General features: G+C 42.3%; 1 protein-coding gene across 1 annotated transcript in view; it reads left to right on the top strand.

Moving 5' to 3' along the window:
* BACE2 (beta-site APP-cleaving enzyme 2) overlaps positions 1–19,961 on the top strand; it is a 112,771-nt gene extending 92,810 nt beyond the window's left edge. The window contains exon 11 of the mRNA XM_010835013.1: positions 13,285–19,961. Coding sequence (XP_010833315.1) covers positions 13,285–13,538 — 254 coding nt within the window. The 3' untranslated portion in view covers positions 13,539–19,961. The remainder of the gene's footprint in view (positions 1–13,284) is intronic.
* The last annotated feature ends 339 nt before the right edge of the window (positions 19,962–20,300 follow it).

Genomic DNA, 20,300 nt, shown 5'->3' with positions numbered 1-20,300 from the left:
ATCTCTCTTCCCTTCAACTTCTACCCCTTCTCAAACCTCAGAGAGAGTCAGGCTTACTTATTGTTAGAGATTTTCTGGCTCCCTGTACCAATGGGCCAGACTTTCACTGGCATCTCAGCTCTAGTACATCTCTCCTTGGTGCTGGCATCAGGCACCACCACCACCACCCTGCCCCCTACTTTCTGGGTATTGAAACTGCAGCACTAGGGTCTGTTTCTGACTTCAGCTGCATATTTTAAATTGAGCGTTGTTTTATTCTCATTTCTATGTTATGGCAGGAGAAAGTTCTACCTTTGCATCAACCAGCACTTGAAAAATCTTTGGGAACTCCCCTTTCCCCTGCCCTGGGTCTTATTTTGGTTTTCATAATAATCTGTGTTTGTCAAACACCACTTAGTTTCTGGGATTAGACTTCTGTATAAGGGATGGGCTGAGGCAGGAAGGAGAGCAGTGAGTAGGAGCTCTTGGATTATAACCTCTTGGGGAGCTTTTTAAAATATGCATGCTCCATAGCCTCACCTCCGTCTGTAGCCACGCTGTATCAGAATGGTGGTGGGTGGGAGGGTGATGGGTATTTTGGAAAAAGACCCCAAGATGCTTCTGTTCTGCTGCCCCTGCTTCTCCTCGACTCACCCTCCACTCCTACGGATAGTCACTATTCTAGTCTCAGATCAGATAAACAAGGCAGGAGTCACAGTGAATCATGGAGCGGGCCAACCGGGGTCTTCAGCACAGTCTCCCGTGCCTGGAATAGGTATGAGGCACTGCAATACTTTCAACTGCCTCTCTGTTGCCTGGGCCAAGTGTCCTAAAGCTAGGAAAATAATAAAGTGCTAAAATTGACAACTTTCTCTTAATGTATCCAAAGCTTCTGAAATACCACCCATCTCTTTTTATAGATTGAGACATTTACCACCCAAGAGCTGTATAGATTTCAGCTTAGAAAATCTGAGACACATCATGGATTGTGGCAGTCGTTTCACTGTGAATTTTCTTTGCTGCAGGTTGAAATTGGATCTTCTGGTTCATGTTTAAAAATAGGAAAGTTAGCTTAAGAACAGAGTCTCAGAGATACGCCTCTGACATTTACTTAGAGTACAACCAAATGATGCCAAAGCCAAGGGCCCCCAAAGACATAGATTAGGCAGCCCTGCTTCCTCACTTTACAGAAAACAACAACGAGGCTTCGGGATAGTAAACGACTTCAGGTAGTTGCAGAGCAAGGTGGTACCAAACCCATTACACCTGTCCTGTAACCCAGGACACTTTTCTAGTAAACCATGTCCACTCAGAGCACATCTCAGTACTGACTACTCCATCCATCAAAGGGGACAAGTCACTTTGTTTCGTACACTGTGATGGAAAGGACCTGACCATGATAAATGTTATAGTTGGTAAAGGAGATATCTTCTTCAGACATTCATTATCAACTAGGTCCTCACCTCCTAGGCGATAAGATGAAAAATGCATGATTAAAATTTTAACCCAAGACTCTGGTGAAAGGATTTAGAATAACAGTGTGTTAACAGCTGACATTCCGTAAACATTGGCCTTACTCCAGGCGCCATGCTAAGTACTTAACTCCTGTTCACTTGATAACCCACACAACAAGGACTGTGCTGTTATTATCTTCTCTTTACGGATGGGAAACTGCAGGGCACTGAAGTTAAATAACTTGACCAAAATGACACAGCTCGTAAGTGACAAGTAGGATTTGAACCCCAGGGACCATGCTTTTAGCTACAGTATACTATGGCTTCTCAGGACATCAAACCAGTCAATCCTAAAGGAAATCAACCCTGAATATTCTTTGGAAGGACTGATGCTGAAGCTCCAATACTTTGGCCACCTGATGCAGAGTCGACTCATTGGAAAAGACCCTGATACTGGGAAAGATTGAGGGCAAGAGGAGAAGTGGGTGGCAGAGGATGAGATGGTTGAATGGCACCACCGACTTGGTGGACATGGAGTTTGAGCAAACTCCGGGAGACAGTGAAAGACAGGGAAGCCTGGCATGCTGCATTCCAGGGGTTACGAAGAGTTGGACATGACTTAGCGACTAAACAACAAATGAAGTTAAAAGTTCTGAGACCAAAGAATTAATAGTATGTGTAATATATGTGCAAGGAGTTGGACACGACTGAGAGACTGAACTGAACTGAACTGAATATATGTGCAGGCTTTTCTGTGAGTGGCATTTCTAGAAAATATCCTCTAGATGTTGTTTATTTATTATTCATTTATTTTTAAATAAATAATTTTTGACTGCACTGGGTCTTAGCTGCTACACACAGGCTTTCTCTAGTTGCAGCAAGCAGAGGCTACTCCCTAGTGGCAGTGTGCGAGCTTTTCATTGCGGTGGCTTCTCTTGTTCTGGAGCATAGGTTTAGGGCACTGGCTCAGTAGTTGTAGTGTGTGGGTTTAGTTGCCCCACAGCATGTGGGATCTTCCCAGATCAGGAATCAAACCCATGTTCCCTGGATTGGCAGGCAGATTGGCAGGTCACCAATGGACCACCAGGGAAGTCCCAGATGTAATTGAAAATCAACTTTCCTTTAGTGTTGAGTGCTATGGTCAGATGCTCAATCATGTCCAGCTCTTTGTGATCCCATGGACTATAGCCCACCAGGCTCCTCTGTCCATGGGATTCTCCAGGCAAGAATACTGGAGTGGGTTGCCATTTCCTCTTCCAGGGGATCTTCCCAACTCAGGGATCAAACCTGCATCTTTAACATCTGCATTAGCAGGCAAGTTCTTTACCACCTGGAAAGCCCTTCATGTTGAGTAGCTAGTTAGTAAATGAGAAGTCTGGTGTCTCCAGATGATACATTATGTCTGACAACCTTAAATGGGTGCTAGTTCTCAAAAACTTTTTAAAAGATACATAACTTTCCTGATTATAAGAACGACACACGTACATTAAAGAAAGTTGGATGATTTTTTTTTTTTTACTATTTTTATTGTATTTATATATATGTACAGATGGTCCTAGACTTAAACGATGGTTTGACTTGAGATTTTTTGACTTTATAATGGTGTGAAAGCCATATGCATTCAGTAAAAAGTTTACTTCGAGGTGTGAATTTGGATCCTTCACTGAACTGGCGATACGTGGTCCGATGCTTGTGGGGTGCTGGGCTGTGGCAGCCACAGCTCCCAGTCAGCCAGGTGATCACAAGTGTAAATAACCGATATCCTTAGAACTACTCGGTACCCACAGGTGCTGTTTTCCACTTTCAATACAGTATTCAATAAATTACAGGAGAGATTCAACCCAGTGTTATAAAATAGGGTTTGTCTCAGATGATTTTGCCCATGTGTACATGCTCAGCCTTTAAGTCGTGTCCGACTCTCGCAACCCCGTAGACTATAGCCCACCAGGCTCCTCTGTCCATGGGATTTCCCAGGCATGAATACTGGAGTCGGTTGCCATTTCCTCCTCCAGGGGATCTTTTTGAACCAGGGATCAAACCCAGGTCTCCTACACGGCAGGTGGATTTTCACCACTGAGCTAAGTGGAAGCCCTGATTTTGCGCACCTGTAGGCAAATGTAGGTGTTTTGAGCTCAGTTAAGATAGTCCAGGCTAAGCCAGGGTGTTCAGTAGGTTAGGTGTATTAAATGCATTTTTGATTTAGTGATATTTTCAACTCACCATGCTTTTATTGTGATGTAACCCCATCATAAGTCTAGGAAGGTGTGTGTGTGATATGAAAAAGTGTATAAGCTTGGGCATTCCACTTAAAGAACAATGCTAAAATCAATTGCTAGCAACCTAACAGATCTGGGGTTGGTTTTGTTTTTTCTTTTTCATCCTGAATGCAATCATTTTCACATCTGTTATTCTTTGATGCATTTTTTGACTGCCTTGTTCTTTTGATTTTTTAAAAATGTTGTTGAGATATGAAATGAGCCGTTCACATTACAGGGTACAATTTGAAAAGTTTTACATAAGATGATAAATATTTCCATCAAGCCCCCAAATTTCCTTGTACTTTTCTATCTACCCCCTAGACCTTGCTGCCCCCAACCCCAACCCCAGATAGCCCCTGCTCTGCCTTCTGTCACTACAGATTCCTTTTCCCTTGTTAGAATTTCATATAAATGAATCATAGCATGCATTCCTTTTTGCCTGGCTTCTTTCACTCAGCGTAATTGTTTTAAGATTGACTTCTTTTTGTTTCATGTATCACTAGTTCATTCACTTTTATGCTGTGCAGTACTCAGTTGCTGCTGCTGCTAAGTCGCTTCAGCCGTGTCCGACTCTGTGTGACCCCATAGATGGCAGCCTGCCAGGCTCCCCCGTCCCTGGGATTCTCCAGGCAAGAACACTGGAGTGGGTTGCCATTTCCTTCTTCAATGCATGAAAGTGAAAGGTGAAAGTGAAATCGCTCAGTCGTGTCCAACTCTTAGCGACCCCCTGGACTGCAGCCTACTCAGTTGCACAGATATAATTGGTTTACCCCCTTTCACCTTTTGATATTTGGGTTATTTCTGGGTTTGAGGGCTGTTATAAATTAAGTTGCTCTGAAAATTAGTGTTGAAGTCCTTGGACATAATTTTCATTTCTCCTGAATAAATGCCTAGAAGTGGAATGGCTGAGTCGTATCAAGGGGACGTGATTTTCTTCCTAAGAAATCGCCAAACTGTTTTTCAGAGTTGACTGCATCATTTTCCATTCCCACCAGCTGTGATTGAGTGTTTCAGTGCATCTACATACTCATCAGCATTTGATATGGCCAGTCTTTTCCATTCTAATAGGTAGCTGCTGCTGTTGTTTAGTCCTGCTCCAGAAGATCTTCCCAACCTAAGGGTCAAATCCATGTTTCCTGCATTGCAGGTGGATTCTTTACCACTGAGCTACTGGGGAAGCCCCTAGTAGGTAGGTAGTGGTGTCTTATTGTGGTTTAAATTTGCCTTTCCCTAATGGCTAATAGGCTTTCCCATCTTTTCATGTGCTTATTTGCCATTCACCCATCTTCTTCGGAGAAGGCAATGGCACCCCACTCCAGTACTCTTGCCTGGAAAATCCCATGGACAGAGGAGCCTGGTAGCCTGCAGTCCGTGGGGTCGCTAAGAGTCTGGCACGACTGAGCAACTTCACTTTCACTTTTCACTTTCATGCATTGGAGAAGGAAATGGCAACCCAATCCAGTGTTCTTGCCTGGAGAATCCCAGGGACAGAGGAGCCTAGTGGGCTGCCGTCTATGAGGTCGCACACGCCTGAAACGACTTAGCAGCAGCAGCATCTTCTTTGGTGAAGTATCTTTTCTGGTTTTCTTGCCCATGTTTATACTAAGTTGCTGTTTTCTTGGGCTTCCCAGGTGGTGCTAGTGTAAAGAACCGCCTGCCGTCGCAGGAGATAAAAAGACTCAGGTTAGATCCCTGGGTCAGGAAGATGCCCTGGAGGAAGGCATGGCAACCCACTCCAATATTCTTGCCTGGAGAGTCCCATGGACAGAGGAGGCTGGCAGGCTACAGGCCATAGGGTTGCAGAGTCATGCTGAAGCAACTTAGCACACACACTTGTTTTCTTATTTTTGAGTCAGAATTTTTTATATTCAGAATGCAAATCTCTTGTCAAAAATGGGACTTGCAAATATTCTCTCCCAATATTTTCAGCCTCTTAACATTGTCTTTCGAAGAGGACGTATTCTTAATTTTTATGAAATAAGACTCAATTGATGTTTTTCTTTTATAAATTGTGTATTTTGGTGTTATAGCTAAGAAATTTGTTGCTCCACTTGATGATATGAAGATTTCCTCCTATGTTTTTTCTAAGCATTTTATAGTTTTAGAAATGTTTCCAAATATTTAGGGATTTTCCAGTCATCTTTCAGTTGCTAAGTCTAGTTCCACCATTGCCAGAGAGCACACTTACTATAAGTTGACTCCTTTTCAATGTATTGAAAGTTGTATTGTGGCCCAGGAAATAGTCTATCTTGGTAAATATTCCAAGTGCTCTTGAAAACTGCATGTTCTGTTGTGTGGGTGGAGTATTCTATAATTGTTAAGTTAGGTGAGAGAATTGTTCAGGTCATCTATGTCCTTTGTTATTTTCTATCTATTTTTAAGAAAAAGAATTTGAAATCTCTTACTCTCTTTGTAAAATTGTTTCTTCCTCCTTACACTTTTACCATTCTTATTTTATGTATTTTGAAATTCTGTTATTAGGTATAAAAACATCTAGTATTATGCCATGTTTATGAACTGAACATTTTATCATTATGAAATTACTGTATTTGTCTGATAGTACTCTGCTCTGGATCTCCTGTCTGATATTATTATATGTACTCTGGGCTTCTTTTTATGAGCGCTGGCACTATACATCTTTTTAAATCCTATGACTTTCAACATAATTGAGTAGTAACATTTAAAGTGGGTTTCTTGTAGGTAGCGTATAGTTGGGTCTTGCTTTTTATCCAGTTTGACAATCCCCATTTTTTAACTGCAGTGCTTGGACCAGACATCAGCAAACACCAGCCAGTAGCTAAATCTGGCATGTGACCTGCTTCCATATGGCCCGTGAACTAAGAATGGTTTTTACATTGTTAAATGGTTGTTAAAAAATCAGAAGGAATATATGATAGAAACCATGTGTGACCCCCAAAATTAACATGTTTACAGTCTGGTCTTTATGGAAAAAGTTCACAAACCCCTAGTGTAGACTATTTATATTTCATGAGATGATTGATACGGTTGGATTTGAGTCTGTAGTCTTGCTATGTGTTTTCTCTGTCTCAGCTGTTCCTTTTTTCTCTTTTTCCATCTTCTCTTGAATTGAGTATTTTTATCTCCTCGGCTAGTTTACTAGCTATGACTCTTGGCTGTGTTATTTTAGTGGCTCTAGGGTTTATAGTATCCATTTACTTTATCACGCCTACCGCTTCCTGTAGTAAACAAACCTACAAACCGCCCTTCCCTTTCTTGCCTTCTGTCCTTTCTAGAATATTACTATCATATATATTTTACAAATCTCCTGTGCGTGAATGCTAAGTCACTTCAGTTGTGTCCAACTCTGTGTGACCCTATGGACTGTAGCCCACCGGCTCCTCTGTCCATGGGATTTCCCAGGCAAGGATACTGGAGTGGGTTGCCATGTCCTTTTCCAGGGGTTCTTCCCGACCCAGGGATCGAACCCACATCTCTTATGTCTCCTGCATTGGAGATTGTGTACATTTCTCCAATTGAAGATTGGAGTACATTGTGATTACTTTTGCTTGAATCAGTCAGTTATCTTTTTAAATATTTAAAGTTAGAAATAAAGATTTTACAATTGCCTACATAGTTACCATTTCTAGTGTTCATTTCTGTGTGTAAACCCCTGTTTCTACCTGATCTCATTTTTCTTCTGCTGGAAGGGTTTCCTTTAGTGCATTTGATAGTTCAGATCTGAGGTAATGCTTTCTTTCTTTTTTTCAGTTTTATTGAGGTATAATTGACAAATAAAAGCTATGTATATTAAAGGTGTACAACTTGATGTTTTGATATGCATGTACGTTGTAAAATGATTTATTGTTGTTTAGTTGCTCAGTCATGTCCAATGCTTTGTGACCCCATGGACTGTAGCCTGCCAGGCTCCTCTGTCCATGGAGATTCTCCAGGAAAGAATACTGGAGTGGGTTGCCATGCCCTCCTCCAGGGGTCTGTCCAACCCAGGGCTCGAACCCACGTCTCCTGCATTGGCAGGCAGGTTTTTTTGTTGCTGTTTTTATACCACTGAGCTCCCGAGGAACCCACTGTAAAATGATTACTCAAAGTAGTTAACATATCCATCATCTCACATAATCCTTTTTTCCTTTTTTTTTTGCTGGTAGTAAGAACACTTAAGTACACCCTCTTAGCAAATTTCAAGTCTACAGTACTGTTAACTACAGTCACCATGCTGTACCTTAAATCCCAGACTTACTCATCTTGCATAACTAAAACTTTGCCTCCCTTAACCAGTATCTCCCCTTACCTGTACCCCCAGCCCCCAGCAACCACTGTTGTACTCTCTGAATCTATGTTTGACTTTTTCTAGATTTCATATGTAGATGGATCGTGCCGTGTTTGTCCTTCTGTGCCTGGTTTATTCCACTTAGCAGTATTCTTCAGGCTCATCCTTGTTGCTCAGATGGCAAGATGTCCTTCTAAGACTGAATAATATTTCAATATGAATACATGAGTGTATGTGTGTGTATGTCTGCTTATGGTCAATTCTTTCAGCTTGTATATGTCTGAAAACACTGCTTTATCTTCACTTTTCATAAATACTTTTGTTTGGGATAGAATTCTAGGCTGGCTGGGTTTCTCCCCTTGGTACTCTAAAGATATCACTCCACTGTCTTAGAGCTTGTATAGTTTCTGACATGAAATCATCTACAATCCTTTTCTTTGTTGCTTGGTACATAATATTTCTTTTCCTCTCTTCTTTAAAGATTTTCTCTTTAACACTGGTTATCAGCAATTCACTAGTGTATTTGTGTTTCTTGTACTTGGGGTTCTCTGAGTCTCTTGGATCTGTGGGTTTATAGTTTTTATCCCGTTTGGAAAATTTTTGGTTCCTATTGCTTCATATACTCTTTCTGCCTCCCATCCTCTCCTCTTATTTGGGTGGTTGCCCAGGTGACTGATTTTCTATTTTTTTTTCAGTATTTTACTTTGTTTCATTTTAGTCATTCATATTGCTGTGTTTTCAAGTTCACTTATCTTTTTTTTCCCAATGTGTAACCTGCTATTAACACCATCCAGTATATTTTTCATCTCATGTCATGTAGTTTTTAATCCCTAGAAGTTTGATTTATGTCTTTTTTATAGTTTGTATTTTAGGACTTCCCAGGTGGCACAGTGGTAAAGAATCTGCCTGCCAATGTAGGAGACACAGGAGACGTGGGTTCAATCCCTGGGTTGGGAAGATTCCCTGGAGAAGGAAATGGCAACCCACTCTAGTATTTTTGCCTGGAGAATCCCATGGACGGAGGAGCCTGGTGGTTATAGTCCATGGGGTCACAAAAGAGGTGGACACAACTGAGCACATGTCTCTATGTAATGTGACTAAGAGATCAGTCCTGGGTCTTCTTTGGAAGGACTGATGCTGAAGCTGAAACTCCAATACTTTGGCCACCTCATGCGAAGAGTTGACTCATTGGAAAAGACTCTGATGCTGGGAGGGATTGGGGGCAGGAAGAGAAGGGGACGACAGAGGATGAGATGGCTGGATGGCATCACCAACTCGATGGACATGAGTTTGGGTGAACTCCGGGAGTTGGTGATGGACAGGGAGGCCTGGCGTGCTGTGATTCATGGGGTCGCAAAGAGTCAGACACAACTGAGTGACTGAACTGAACTGAACTGAATATTTTGTCTATCATTTCCTAAGTAGAATAGAGTAATAATAACTGACTTAATATAATTTCTAATAATCCTATCACCTGTGTTATTTCTTCCTAAAGTTTAATTTATTAATTTTTCCCTGTTATGAATTTTTCTGTTTCTTTGCACTTTGGTAATTTTGTATTAGATGACAAACATTGTGAATTTTACCCTGTTGGGTGCTGAATACTTTTGTGTTCTTTAAAATACTCTTGAGATTTGTTCTGGGTCACAATTAATTTCCTCATAAAGAGTTTGATCCTTTTTTGTCTTGCTTTTAAGCTTTATCAGAGGCATCAGAGTAGTGTTAGTCTAGGGATAATCTTTCCTACTACAAAGGAAAGACCTTTAGTACTCTTTAAGTACCCTTAAAGAGTGAGTTTTTCTGGGTTTTTGTTTTTCACTATGGGAAGCAGTTAAACAGGAAATAACTGGCCACAGTCATTATTCTTATGTGAGCATAAGAATTATTATTGTTGTGTGAGCTCACATGATTCTTGTGTGAGCTCCAAGCACAGTTTCTTTTCATCCTTCCAAGTGGTTCTTTCACTGGCCCTCATTCATTTTAAGGTCAGCGCTGGGCTGACGGCTCCGGGGAAGTCCTCTGGGGATGTGTGGGGTTTCACTCTCTCCTCTGCATCTTGCTACCTGCAAACCCCAAGAGCCTTTGCTTCTCTGGGTTTCTGCCTCTGTCCCCCCAACTTGGGTGACACCCTTGACTGTTCCACTGCCCAGAAACTCTCTCAGTGTAGGAAGAAGGGTACGTGGGAGGCTGGCTCCATCTGTTTCCATCCCTCAGGGTTTACTGTGTCTCTTTACCCACATTTTAATATCTTCAGAATCTTTTTCATATTTTTTTGGTCTATTATTTTAATTGTTTCAAGTGGAAGGGTAAATCTTGTCCCTCTTCCATCTTGTCTGGAAACAGAAGTGGTTTCAAGTGACTTTTCATTTCTTGGTGCTTTGTTCTATTAAGATATTATCTTTCCACTAAGCATGTTTCATTCTCATAATTGCTTGTTAAAGCTTCTCTATTTATAAAGGAAATGAATCTTTGAAAAGACAAATGGCCTACTGTGGAAGGATATTTGCAACAAAAGAAAGTTTTTTTACTATATACATGACTCTTACAAATCCATGAGAAAAAGATAGGAATTATAATAGAAATGGTCAATGAGGGTATTTTTCAAATGGGCCCCCAACTAGTAATCAAAGAACTACAGACATGGTTTTGGATTGAGAACCATCGTTCTTCCTTACAGATGCTGATGTTGGTAAGAGTGTGAGAAGTGGCACCCCAGCTTGTGTTGATGGGCACGTGTGTAGTCTCAGCCTTTCTTGTGTGTATGTTGTCAGCATATATCTAGATGCCTAAAAGTGAGCGTACCTTGACCCATAGTTGTACTTTATTAATTCATTCTGAAACAAACTATGAATAAGGGCAAAGACTTAGGTACATGATGTTTCATATGTCAGTGTTCACAGTGGTGGAAATATTAAAAACCACTTAAATGGACTCAGAGATTGGTAAGCAGATTTGATACATCTATAATATGGTTTTTGTATAATCATAAAAACAGCATGGTTGAAAATTAAATGATATGAAAAGACATATCACATATAAAGTGAAAATACAGTGTATGGAACAGCATGATTCCGTCTTTGTTTAAAAAATTGATGCCTTTGATTATATCCAAAAATGTCAGTATTGGCTATTTCTGAGTGGTAAATTTTGAGCGTGTTTTTATTTCCTTGTTTACTTACAGTTTCCAATTTTTTACCATACTATCCCTTTGTAATAAAGGTTATTTTTGTTATGTAACAATGTGTATGCTCCATCGTATACAATTCTTTGTGACCCCATGGATTGTAGCCCACCAGGCTCCTCTGTCCATGGGATTCTTCAGGCAAGAATACTGGAGTGGGTTGCCATTTCCTTCTCCAGGGGATCTTCCTGACCCAGAGATCTAACCTGTGTGTCTTGCATCTTCTGCTTGGTAAGTGAATTCTTGACCCACTGAGCCATCAGGGAAGCCCTTGTTATGTAATGTTTGTTAAATGCTCTAGGGCTTCCCTATGGCTTGGATGGTAAAGAATCTGCCTGCCATTCAGGAGACCCAGGTTCAGTCCGTGGGTGAGGAAGATCCCTGGAGGAGAACATGGTAACTCACTCCAGTATTCTTGCCTGGAGAATCCCATGGACAGAGGAGCCTGGCGGACTACAGTCTACAGGGTCGCAAAAAGTCTGACACAACTGAGTGACTAACACTTCACTTTTCTTTCTGTCGTTAGCTGAGGATGGCTGTAGGCACTTGAGCGTCTAGACGAACAGAAGGTCCGCATCCCTCTCTTCAGAGATGTTTTCACGTTCTGTTTCTTGCTTTTCTCTCCCATCACTTTTAGAAAAAGTCAGGCATGCTACATGCTAAGTTACTTAAGTCATGTCCAACTCTCTGTGACCCTGTGGACTGTAGCCCTCCAGGCTCCTCTTTCCATGGGATTCTCCAGGCAGGAATACAGAGCGGGTTGTCATATTCTCTTCCAGGGTATCTTCCTAATGCAGGGATGAAACCCACTTCGCTTATGTCTCCTGCATTGGCAGGCAGGTTCTTTACCACTAGCGCCACCTGGGAAGAGAAAAAGCCATGGATCCGTGTTAACAGAATCCACATCTGTAGTAAGAAAAAGCAACCTCTTTGCAAATTATTCACATTTGTCTTTTCCCTCACTTTAGACCATACCTTTAAAGGCTGTGATTCCATTATTGTTTTGACTTTTTCTTCCCTCAGTAAAAAAAGATCTTACTGGGCAGGCCTTAGGATCTTGAGGCTTTACCTATAGGAAAATTAAATGCTTAGCAGTCAGTTTAAATGGGTTTAAATGAGTCAGTTTAAATGAGGCCTTTTCCTTTTTCCAAGTAAAACTTGGGATGCCAAGTAAATTCTATACTTGGAAAGGAGCAGATCAGTCTAGTACAGACAAATGAAATACTAGTGATCCCCAAACCTGCTTTGGGAAGTCCTTCTCCAGGGAGAATGCTTCTCAGGAATCAGTTTGCAAAGTAATGGGTAGAATTGTAGCTGTTTTGTTTTTGTTTTTTTTTTTCCTTGTTACCAACTATGTCCTAAATCCACTGGTATACTCATTTAACACTCTTTTTATTTTATTTTTTTCACCTCAGGGCATGTGGGATCTTAGTTCCCTGAGTAGGGATTGAACCCACTCCCCCTGCAATGGAAGTGCAAAGTCTTAACCACTGAACCACCAGGGAAGTCCCTCATTTACCTCTGTTGATTCTGGGCACTGTGTACACTGGAGATGTGTACAAGTCTAAGTGTGGGGCAAGTGTGGGGTGGGGAAAAGTCTCCTGGGCCAGGCTGACCCCACTGGTCTTGGAACCCATTAGGAGTGTGGGTCAGGCTGATGTAGGCATGTTACCTACTATGGAATCGACCACGGAGCAGGAACTCAGGGTGACTCCACAGGGTAAATCCCCATGATTCTGGCAGGTGCAGCTGAGTTTTCTGTGCTAGATGCTTCTTACTCTTCCTTGCCCATCTCCACTGAGGGCACACAGCCACGCGACTCACAAGCGGGCTCTGAGTGGTACATGCTCACCTGCCTGGTGCTCCGTTCTGTCGTGAAGGACCTGATGCTTCAGTGTCCTTCCACACATTGCTCTCTGCCATGTGGGTTCAGCACCTGCAGACCTTGAGACACACTGTCACTCCAGCAAGAAGGGGACTGGACCCTCTGAAGGCACACGGCCACCGAGACCTCCCTGGTGTGCGCTCAGACTCTGGGGCCTTTGGAAGATGAGAGCCAATGTGACTTGACTGTGGCTGATAAAGCAAACGGTTGTCTCTTGTGTCATGTGATAGAGATGACTGCTCGTTTCATAGCTGTGGCTTTTCCCCCTTCTGTCTCCTCAGAAATCGCAGGTGCTCCAGTGTCTGAAATTTCTGGGCCTTTCTCAACAGAGGACATAGCCAGCAACTGCGTCCCTGCCCTGCCGTTGAACGAGCCCGTTTTGTGGATCGTCTCCTATACTCTCATGAGCGTGTGTGGAGTCATCCTTCTCGTTTTAATCACCCTGCTGCTACTTCCGGTCCGGTGTAGGCATCACCCCCGAGATCCCGAGGTGGTCAACGATGAGTCCTCGCTCGTACGGCATCGCTGGAAATGAAGAGAAAAGCCTAGTGACCGTGAACTCGACAATTAAGACGATTCAGTGCAGCAGGCAGGGGTTTTAAGGCAAGGCTTCTTCCTGTGCGCACTAGTCTTAAATCTCTGTTTTGCTTCCAGATGCCTTCCAGATTCACTGTATTTTGATTCTTGACTTTACAGCTTCCTCTTTCTCCCCTACTTCCAAGGAAAATGATAATAAAAAAGCACCTCATTCTTAATCAAAACAGAGTGAATTGGGCTTCAGGCTTTATGTAGCTGGTTATGCCAAACTATTTGGGTGTGCCACCCCCCACCCCCTCAACTCCCCCCCAAAAAAACCACACAAGCCTTGGCTTGTTCTCTTTTCCCTTCTATGTCTGGAGAAATAAGTGCATATACTTTATAACTCTTCTTAGCTAATGGGAAGCTTTTTGTATTGATCACATTTAAGGGTATTTTGTACCAGGATCCATCTGCGTCAAAGTGATACAAAAAGGTTTGCAATATGACAGTGGGAGTAGTCGTCTGGGGCCTGATGATAAAAAAAACATCCTGCCCCTTTCTGAGTTGGAAGGAGAGCATCAGGCCCCTTTTCTGGGTCTCTCTGGGCTCTGCCTGCGTGTTCAGTTGCTTCAGTTGTGTCCAACTCTTGGTGACACTATGGACTGTCGCCCGCCAGGCTCCTCTCTCCACGGGGTTCCCCAGGCAAGAATACTGGAGTGGGTTGCCATGACTTCCTCCAGGAAATCTTCCTGTCCCAGGGATCGAACTCAAGGCTCTTGCATCTCCTGCATTGGCAGGGGTGGTCTTTACCACTAGCACCACCCGGGAAGTCCTGGGTCTCCCTGTGATCTGAAGGCGAGCTGGACTCTACTAGGAAGAGATGATCACTCAAGTCTCCACCAGCCTCTTCTGAAGACAGAAAGCCTTCAAATGCAAAGGAAGCCTACTCTTTGTACTCAATACTTGCATAGTACTATGGGTATGAAAGTAAAAACTACCTCTGTCAACACTTGGCCCAGGGTCCTGTGCCTGCTGAGGGTACAGGCAGCCTGGTTCCAGCCATTGCCCCCACCTAAAGAATCCTCTTTCCAGCAGGAGAAACGCAATAGGTGCTGAACTGCAGATCAACCTGGAGATGTTCTGTCACGGAGCTGGTTATCATCACATACGCTTACTCTTACCCAAAATGAATAAACACCGTATGAAGGAGAAAAACAGATTCTCTTTCAATAGCTTAACTGTTTCTTTTCCAGGTCTCCCCTGAAGGTAGGTTGCTGATTATTCTTTTGGGAAATAGAGACATGGCTCAGTGCCCATATCCCTGACCAGCTCTCCGAGGATGTGAGGGAATGTCTACTTTTTCCTGTGCTTTGGAACCATGAGCTTCTGTGCGCAGAACCGCCAAGGCTCAAGCACACCCAGCTGAAACAGCTTGACCAGGTGCGACAAGCAGCTGACCTACATGCTTCTTCCCTTTGGCATGTTCAGTCTTTGGTGATGAGTCAGGTGTGCGGTGGTTTCCTTGTTTGGGGAACTCCACACTTGCTAGCATTTATTTGAGGACTTTGGCAAAGAAAAGCAGAAGCCTTTAACTTGAGGTCATTACAAGAAGGGTTTAAAGGCAATATCCTTTCTCTTGCTGTGTGCCAAGTTCAAGGGTCCCTTTGCATCACTGTTGGGGTGGGTCAGATACACACTACAAACCCGGAAGGGCTCACTGAAGCATCGCCTCTGGCTGGGATGTTGTTCGTGTTCCTGTGGATGTTTCAGTCACCTGCCTGGTTCACTGTCTCCCCAAGTCACGTCCATATTGAGAAATAGATGACCCTGCCAAAGACAACTGTGCCGGAGAGATGCAGGGCCATTGATGTGTGTCTTAGTGTCCTCGCGGACACTAAGTGGGCCCCAGGGCCACTCAGTCTTGTGGCAAAGGACCGAGTTACATCTTAGAACATGGATCTTCTGTGTTCTTTAAGATGCCTTCAGGTGTGGCTGTGGTGAGAATGGGGCCCTCTTGAAATGGGATGAGAACAGGACATTGTCATCAGAAGTTCATTGCCATTTCCGGCCTCAGCTAGTTGAGAGGTAATAATTTCAAAATACATTTCAGAGATAGAAATCCCTGGGAAGTCCAATTCTCTTTTTGCCCTCTTGGCTTTTTCATGGGTTCCTATTTGGTGGTCCACTTTACCTGGACGTGAAGGTGACACCTCTTGACAGTACCTTCCCCTTGCTCTGAAAAACCCAAACTCCTGAAATAAAAGGAGGTGATTGTATATACGACCCGGTTAATTCTGCTGCTTATTGCTTTACTCGGGCATCTTCTGTTTCATTTGCCCGTGTTTGGTTTCTGAGCTGGAGACCGTCTCTCCTGCCACCAACTAGCAGGCATGGTTCCCAGAATACTTGATAATAGCAAGTTAGATTTCAGGCTTGGGTGTTTGAATGAAGTTTGCTATAATGCTGTGTATTTCCTATCAAATTTCCTCTACCTTTTCATCTGAGATGTCAGTGGATGTGACATTTTAATGGAAATACTGAAATTACAAAAGCATAACTTAGCAACAAGAATGAAATAGACAATTGAAATTGGGACGTTTTCCTGGCATGCCTTGCTGCTGAAATTTGGACTTTGAGTCAAAACCCTGTTAGTGACACGCACCTCCTCCAGTTATGTAAATTGATCCTTCGCTTGGCAAACCTTCAAGCAGGCTTGCTTTGAACAGGAAAGGAGATAGCAGCCCTTTGGGGGTATCATTTTTATCAGGCAGCACACTGTGGAAGGGGCTGGAAGATGGTCCTCTCCTGAAAGATGCAAATTAGCATCAGGTTTTTGTCAAAACCTTGTCAACTCTCTGATAGAAAAAGGATGTTTTTACGTGAACAATGTATTTTTTTAAATAGGCTGATGCTTTATATTCTTGATGAGTTATTCAGAAGCCTGAAATGAAACCCTGTCTTCAGAACCTGAAACTGTTTATCAAAAATAGCAATGAGATGGGGATTGATTATATTTTTTCCTCTGGAATTTAGAAGAACTGCAACCGACTGGTGTGTGATCACCATGGTGAACTATTTTGTGTTTCTTATGAGCCAAAACACAGGGACCTGGTGTTAAAGAAATAGATTCCTGGTGTGTGACAACAGGGACGGTCTCCCTGAACACAGCCCTCTCCCAGACTTTTGTAAGGATTTTTCTTACCTGCTTCTGTGAAATGCAGACTTTTTGGTCCGAAATAAATTTGGGGTCAGTTACAGTTCAAAACTGTGAAAGTAACTCCCAGCAATGAGGTATTAACAACTTCACAGAGCTTTGGGCTGTAGATTCTGCAAAGCAGTTTTGCTTTGGGGATTCCATTATCTCCTTCAAGAGAAGCAGAAGGACTATTTCTTCATTTAATAGGGTCTCCTCTCAAATAGAAATTTGTCAAATTCCTCTTACCAGATCCCCACTGGGGGAGTTGCCAGGCATGGTTTAGTGCCAAGTTCTAGCCTGGTGTCACCTGATGTCATTAGAAATAAATCACTGCCTGACAGCCGGTTCCATAAACAACAATAATTGAGTTTCACAGACTTCATCCTTATTAGCAGAAAGCAAATAATTGAGTGGAGTCCCAGTGCATTTTTCTCTTGCATAAACTTACTAGAGTTGATAACAGAACTGTTCAGAGGGAATACTTGCCACTGAGGGTGTTATCTCTTTTAGGCAAAACAACTAAACACCAACCATAAAATGTAAAATGATGAGTTTTGCCAAAAGAGACACTTAGATTTCTGGGGCCAAGAAAACTCCACACAACAGAAGTTGTTGTGTACAGTTTCCGTGGGTTTTAAGAATTTCAGATTTGAACTTGTGGCAGTTTTTCAATTAAATAGCAAGATGGAAAAATACATTTTGAAAGTGAGGAGGGGAAAATACAAATACAATCGAAAGTATGCTAACAAAATAAGCGGAATTAGCTCTTTTGGAAAATGGCTTCAGTTCCAGGAATCAGCAGATTTCTTTTACTCTTAACATTGCTGAAGCCATGGGAGATGTCATGTATTTCACACAGCTGAAAACTCCAAATTTCAAGAACATTCAAACTGGAAACGTGTTAGATGTCAGCACAGAAACACAGAAAACGTGGCCCCTTACACTTGCTTGGCATTACCTGATCCAGGTGAAGACTGGTTCATCCAAGGAACAGGGAGTAGGTGCTGGTTGGGACTAGGAGAATTCTAGAACCTGGGAAGGGCAATGGGAATAAGAGGTCATATCCCTTGGTCAGTAGATGATGGCCAACGTCTGGATGAACTGAGAACATCCCAGGATGTCGTAGGAAACTCATTTCCCCCAAGTTTGGGGTGCAGCCTACTTTCTTAGGAATTTTCCAAAGGAACCTCTCAGGATGTACAAATTTGTCAAAGAGAAACTTGCTTTGGAGCCATCGCCTCTGTTCTAACACAACTGGAGAGATCTGAACTCCCAAGCAGGACATGATCCTTAGGTTGCAGGTTCAAGGTCATGCCCTAGGAAGTTCATGGGACATGGTCAAGAGTCTGAAGCCAAAGGGAGCTGGTGAAGTTTAGGATCTGAGCATCCGGCCATGTCAACCCAGCCCTGCCGGCCAGTTCACGGACTCAGAATCCTGCAGCTTCATGAGCACACTCCTTCTCCAGCGATACCTGCTGTCAGCGACATGACCAGGAAGAAAGGCTTGGGGGCAGCAGAAACCTCCCTCAGGGTACCTGGACACCAGCATCCTCACAGGTCCACACTGGCTTTGAACGTACACATCCTTGTCAGAATTCGGGCAGCTCTGGACTCAGGAGATGCTAGTACACAAACCCAGCTTTCAGCCTTGGTAAGAACACCTTCCCGGGGGCGAGCGGAGATGGCCTGATGCCCCAAGTCAGCAACACTGTGGGATGTGGTCGTGAGAGCAAAGCCAGGCCTCCTAGTGATGCAGTGTATCTTCAAAACCTCTAGTTACTGGTATTAAGTATGAATGGGGTTGCCATTTCCTTCTGCAGGGTATCTTCCTGACCCAGGGATCAAACCTGTGTCTCCTGCGTTGGCTGTGGATTCTTCACCACTGTGCCCCCTGGGAAGCCCTAACACACAGGTGTGCCCCACACATATCTATATAAGTAGAATATTTTGCCAATGTAGATTTATAATTATAACTTATACAATTACAAATTATAGATTTATAAAATAGATTTTTGAATACAAACTCAGCTGTCATATTGATGATGTCATTAAAAGGAAACTTGAAATGTTGAAAATCTTTGGAACCTAGCCTAATTTGACATTGATATTTTTCCATAGAACTTCCTTCCTTCCCGTTGGAATAATTTTACTTTTTTTATTCATGATGCACGCATGGATCAGAATTACATGAGAAACCAGTGTCTAAAAAGGGCTTATTTTTTCCGGTTTTTTAAATGTTAGGTGCAGAGGTAGTTGAAAGTTTCCTGATATAACTAAGGTTTTAGCTTGCTTCATTTCATGTGTTAGAATAAAATTTCACCTGCACCTCACCTTCTGGTAGTAACACTTCTGAGTGAGAGTTAAGAAAACTTTTCAAAAATTATCTTTGTGAGTTAAAGAAAAATAAGCAAAGCTAATTAAGAATCTATTCACTTGTAATGAGAATCACCAAAAATAAACTTTGGTAACCCCAGTTTCTTTTACAATTTGGTGTTCTTTGCCGCTAGTGGTGACTTGGAATGTTTAATTTTTTTTTTCCTGACTGTGGATATAATTTTACACATCCTTATCAATGAGACTGGAAATTTAGGGTTGGAATTAGCATAATGAGAGGGGGGGAAAATGGATGAGATTTACCATGTGCTAATAAAAGATGAAGTTTTGTGTTCTAGAATGATGTATTTCCTACTATGTCTGTTAATTTGCACCATTAAATATACTTAAAGTTTAAAATCCCTATGTTCAATCATGTAAAGCAGCCACTGATTTTTTCTCAAAAAGGGTGACTTTTCTGCACTAGCAGTGTTTATGTTTTGGCTAAAGAGTTGAAAGCCTTGTATTCTTTAAAAAAAAAGTCCTAAAAGTAGTGCTTCAGAAAATGTATTTTATGTGTGTATCTCAGATTTTCATCCTTCAATACACAATTCATATGTGTCACTTGTATTTCTGGAAATGCTTCAGGTTATTTACATTTCCCTTTTGGAATATTCCTCTATTTTTAATATATCATGTTGATTTAAATCTGTGTCACCATAGGACCAGGAGCAGGACTGTCGAGGTGTTTATGTCATCTGAAAAGAGGTTATCTTAGTTACTGATCAGTTTCCAAATTGTTATACACCTCAAAAGTGGAATTTTCTATAATAATCTTATTTTTCTACCTGTCTGTTCCACCAGTTTGAGATGTGCACCATTGAAAAGGAAATAAAAGAGCTGATTTGTTTGAATAACTACTACTTCCAACTTGTTGGGTTTGGAGTTTTTTTAACACTCAGTTCAAGTCACATTTCTGAAGTTACTGTCGGCAACATGTCATGGTCTGCTTACCTGCACTACTTTAATAGGGGTTCCTAGAAAATGTTCAAGATAGAGTTGAATGGAGGGTCCATGTCCAACCCTTGAGGTGTAAAATATGCTGGAAATTGGAGAAGAATGAAATACTTTAGAATGTGAGAACCATCCTGGGGAGTGGTGGAGAGAAACCACCTGTAGAAAATACCCCCAACAAATACATTTAAATGATCTCAAGGATTGAACAGGGCTGTCATGTGGGAACTGAAAATGGCCGGACCAGGAATACTC

Source organism: Bison bison, unplaced genomic scaffold (genome assembly GCF_000754665.1).
Source record: "Bison bison bison isolate TAMUID 2011002044 unplaced genomic scaffold, Bison_UMD1.0 scf7180017864037, whole genome shotgun sequence".
Classification (NCBI taxonomy): domain Eukaryota; kingdom Metazoa; phylum Chordata; class Mammalia; order Artiodactyla; family Bovidae; genus Bison; species Bison bison.
This window is presented reverse-complemented; position numbering and strand designations above follow the sequence as displayed.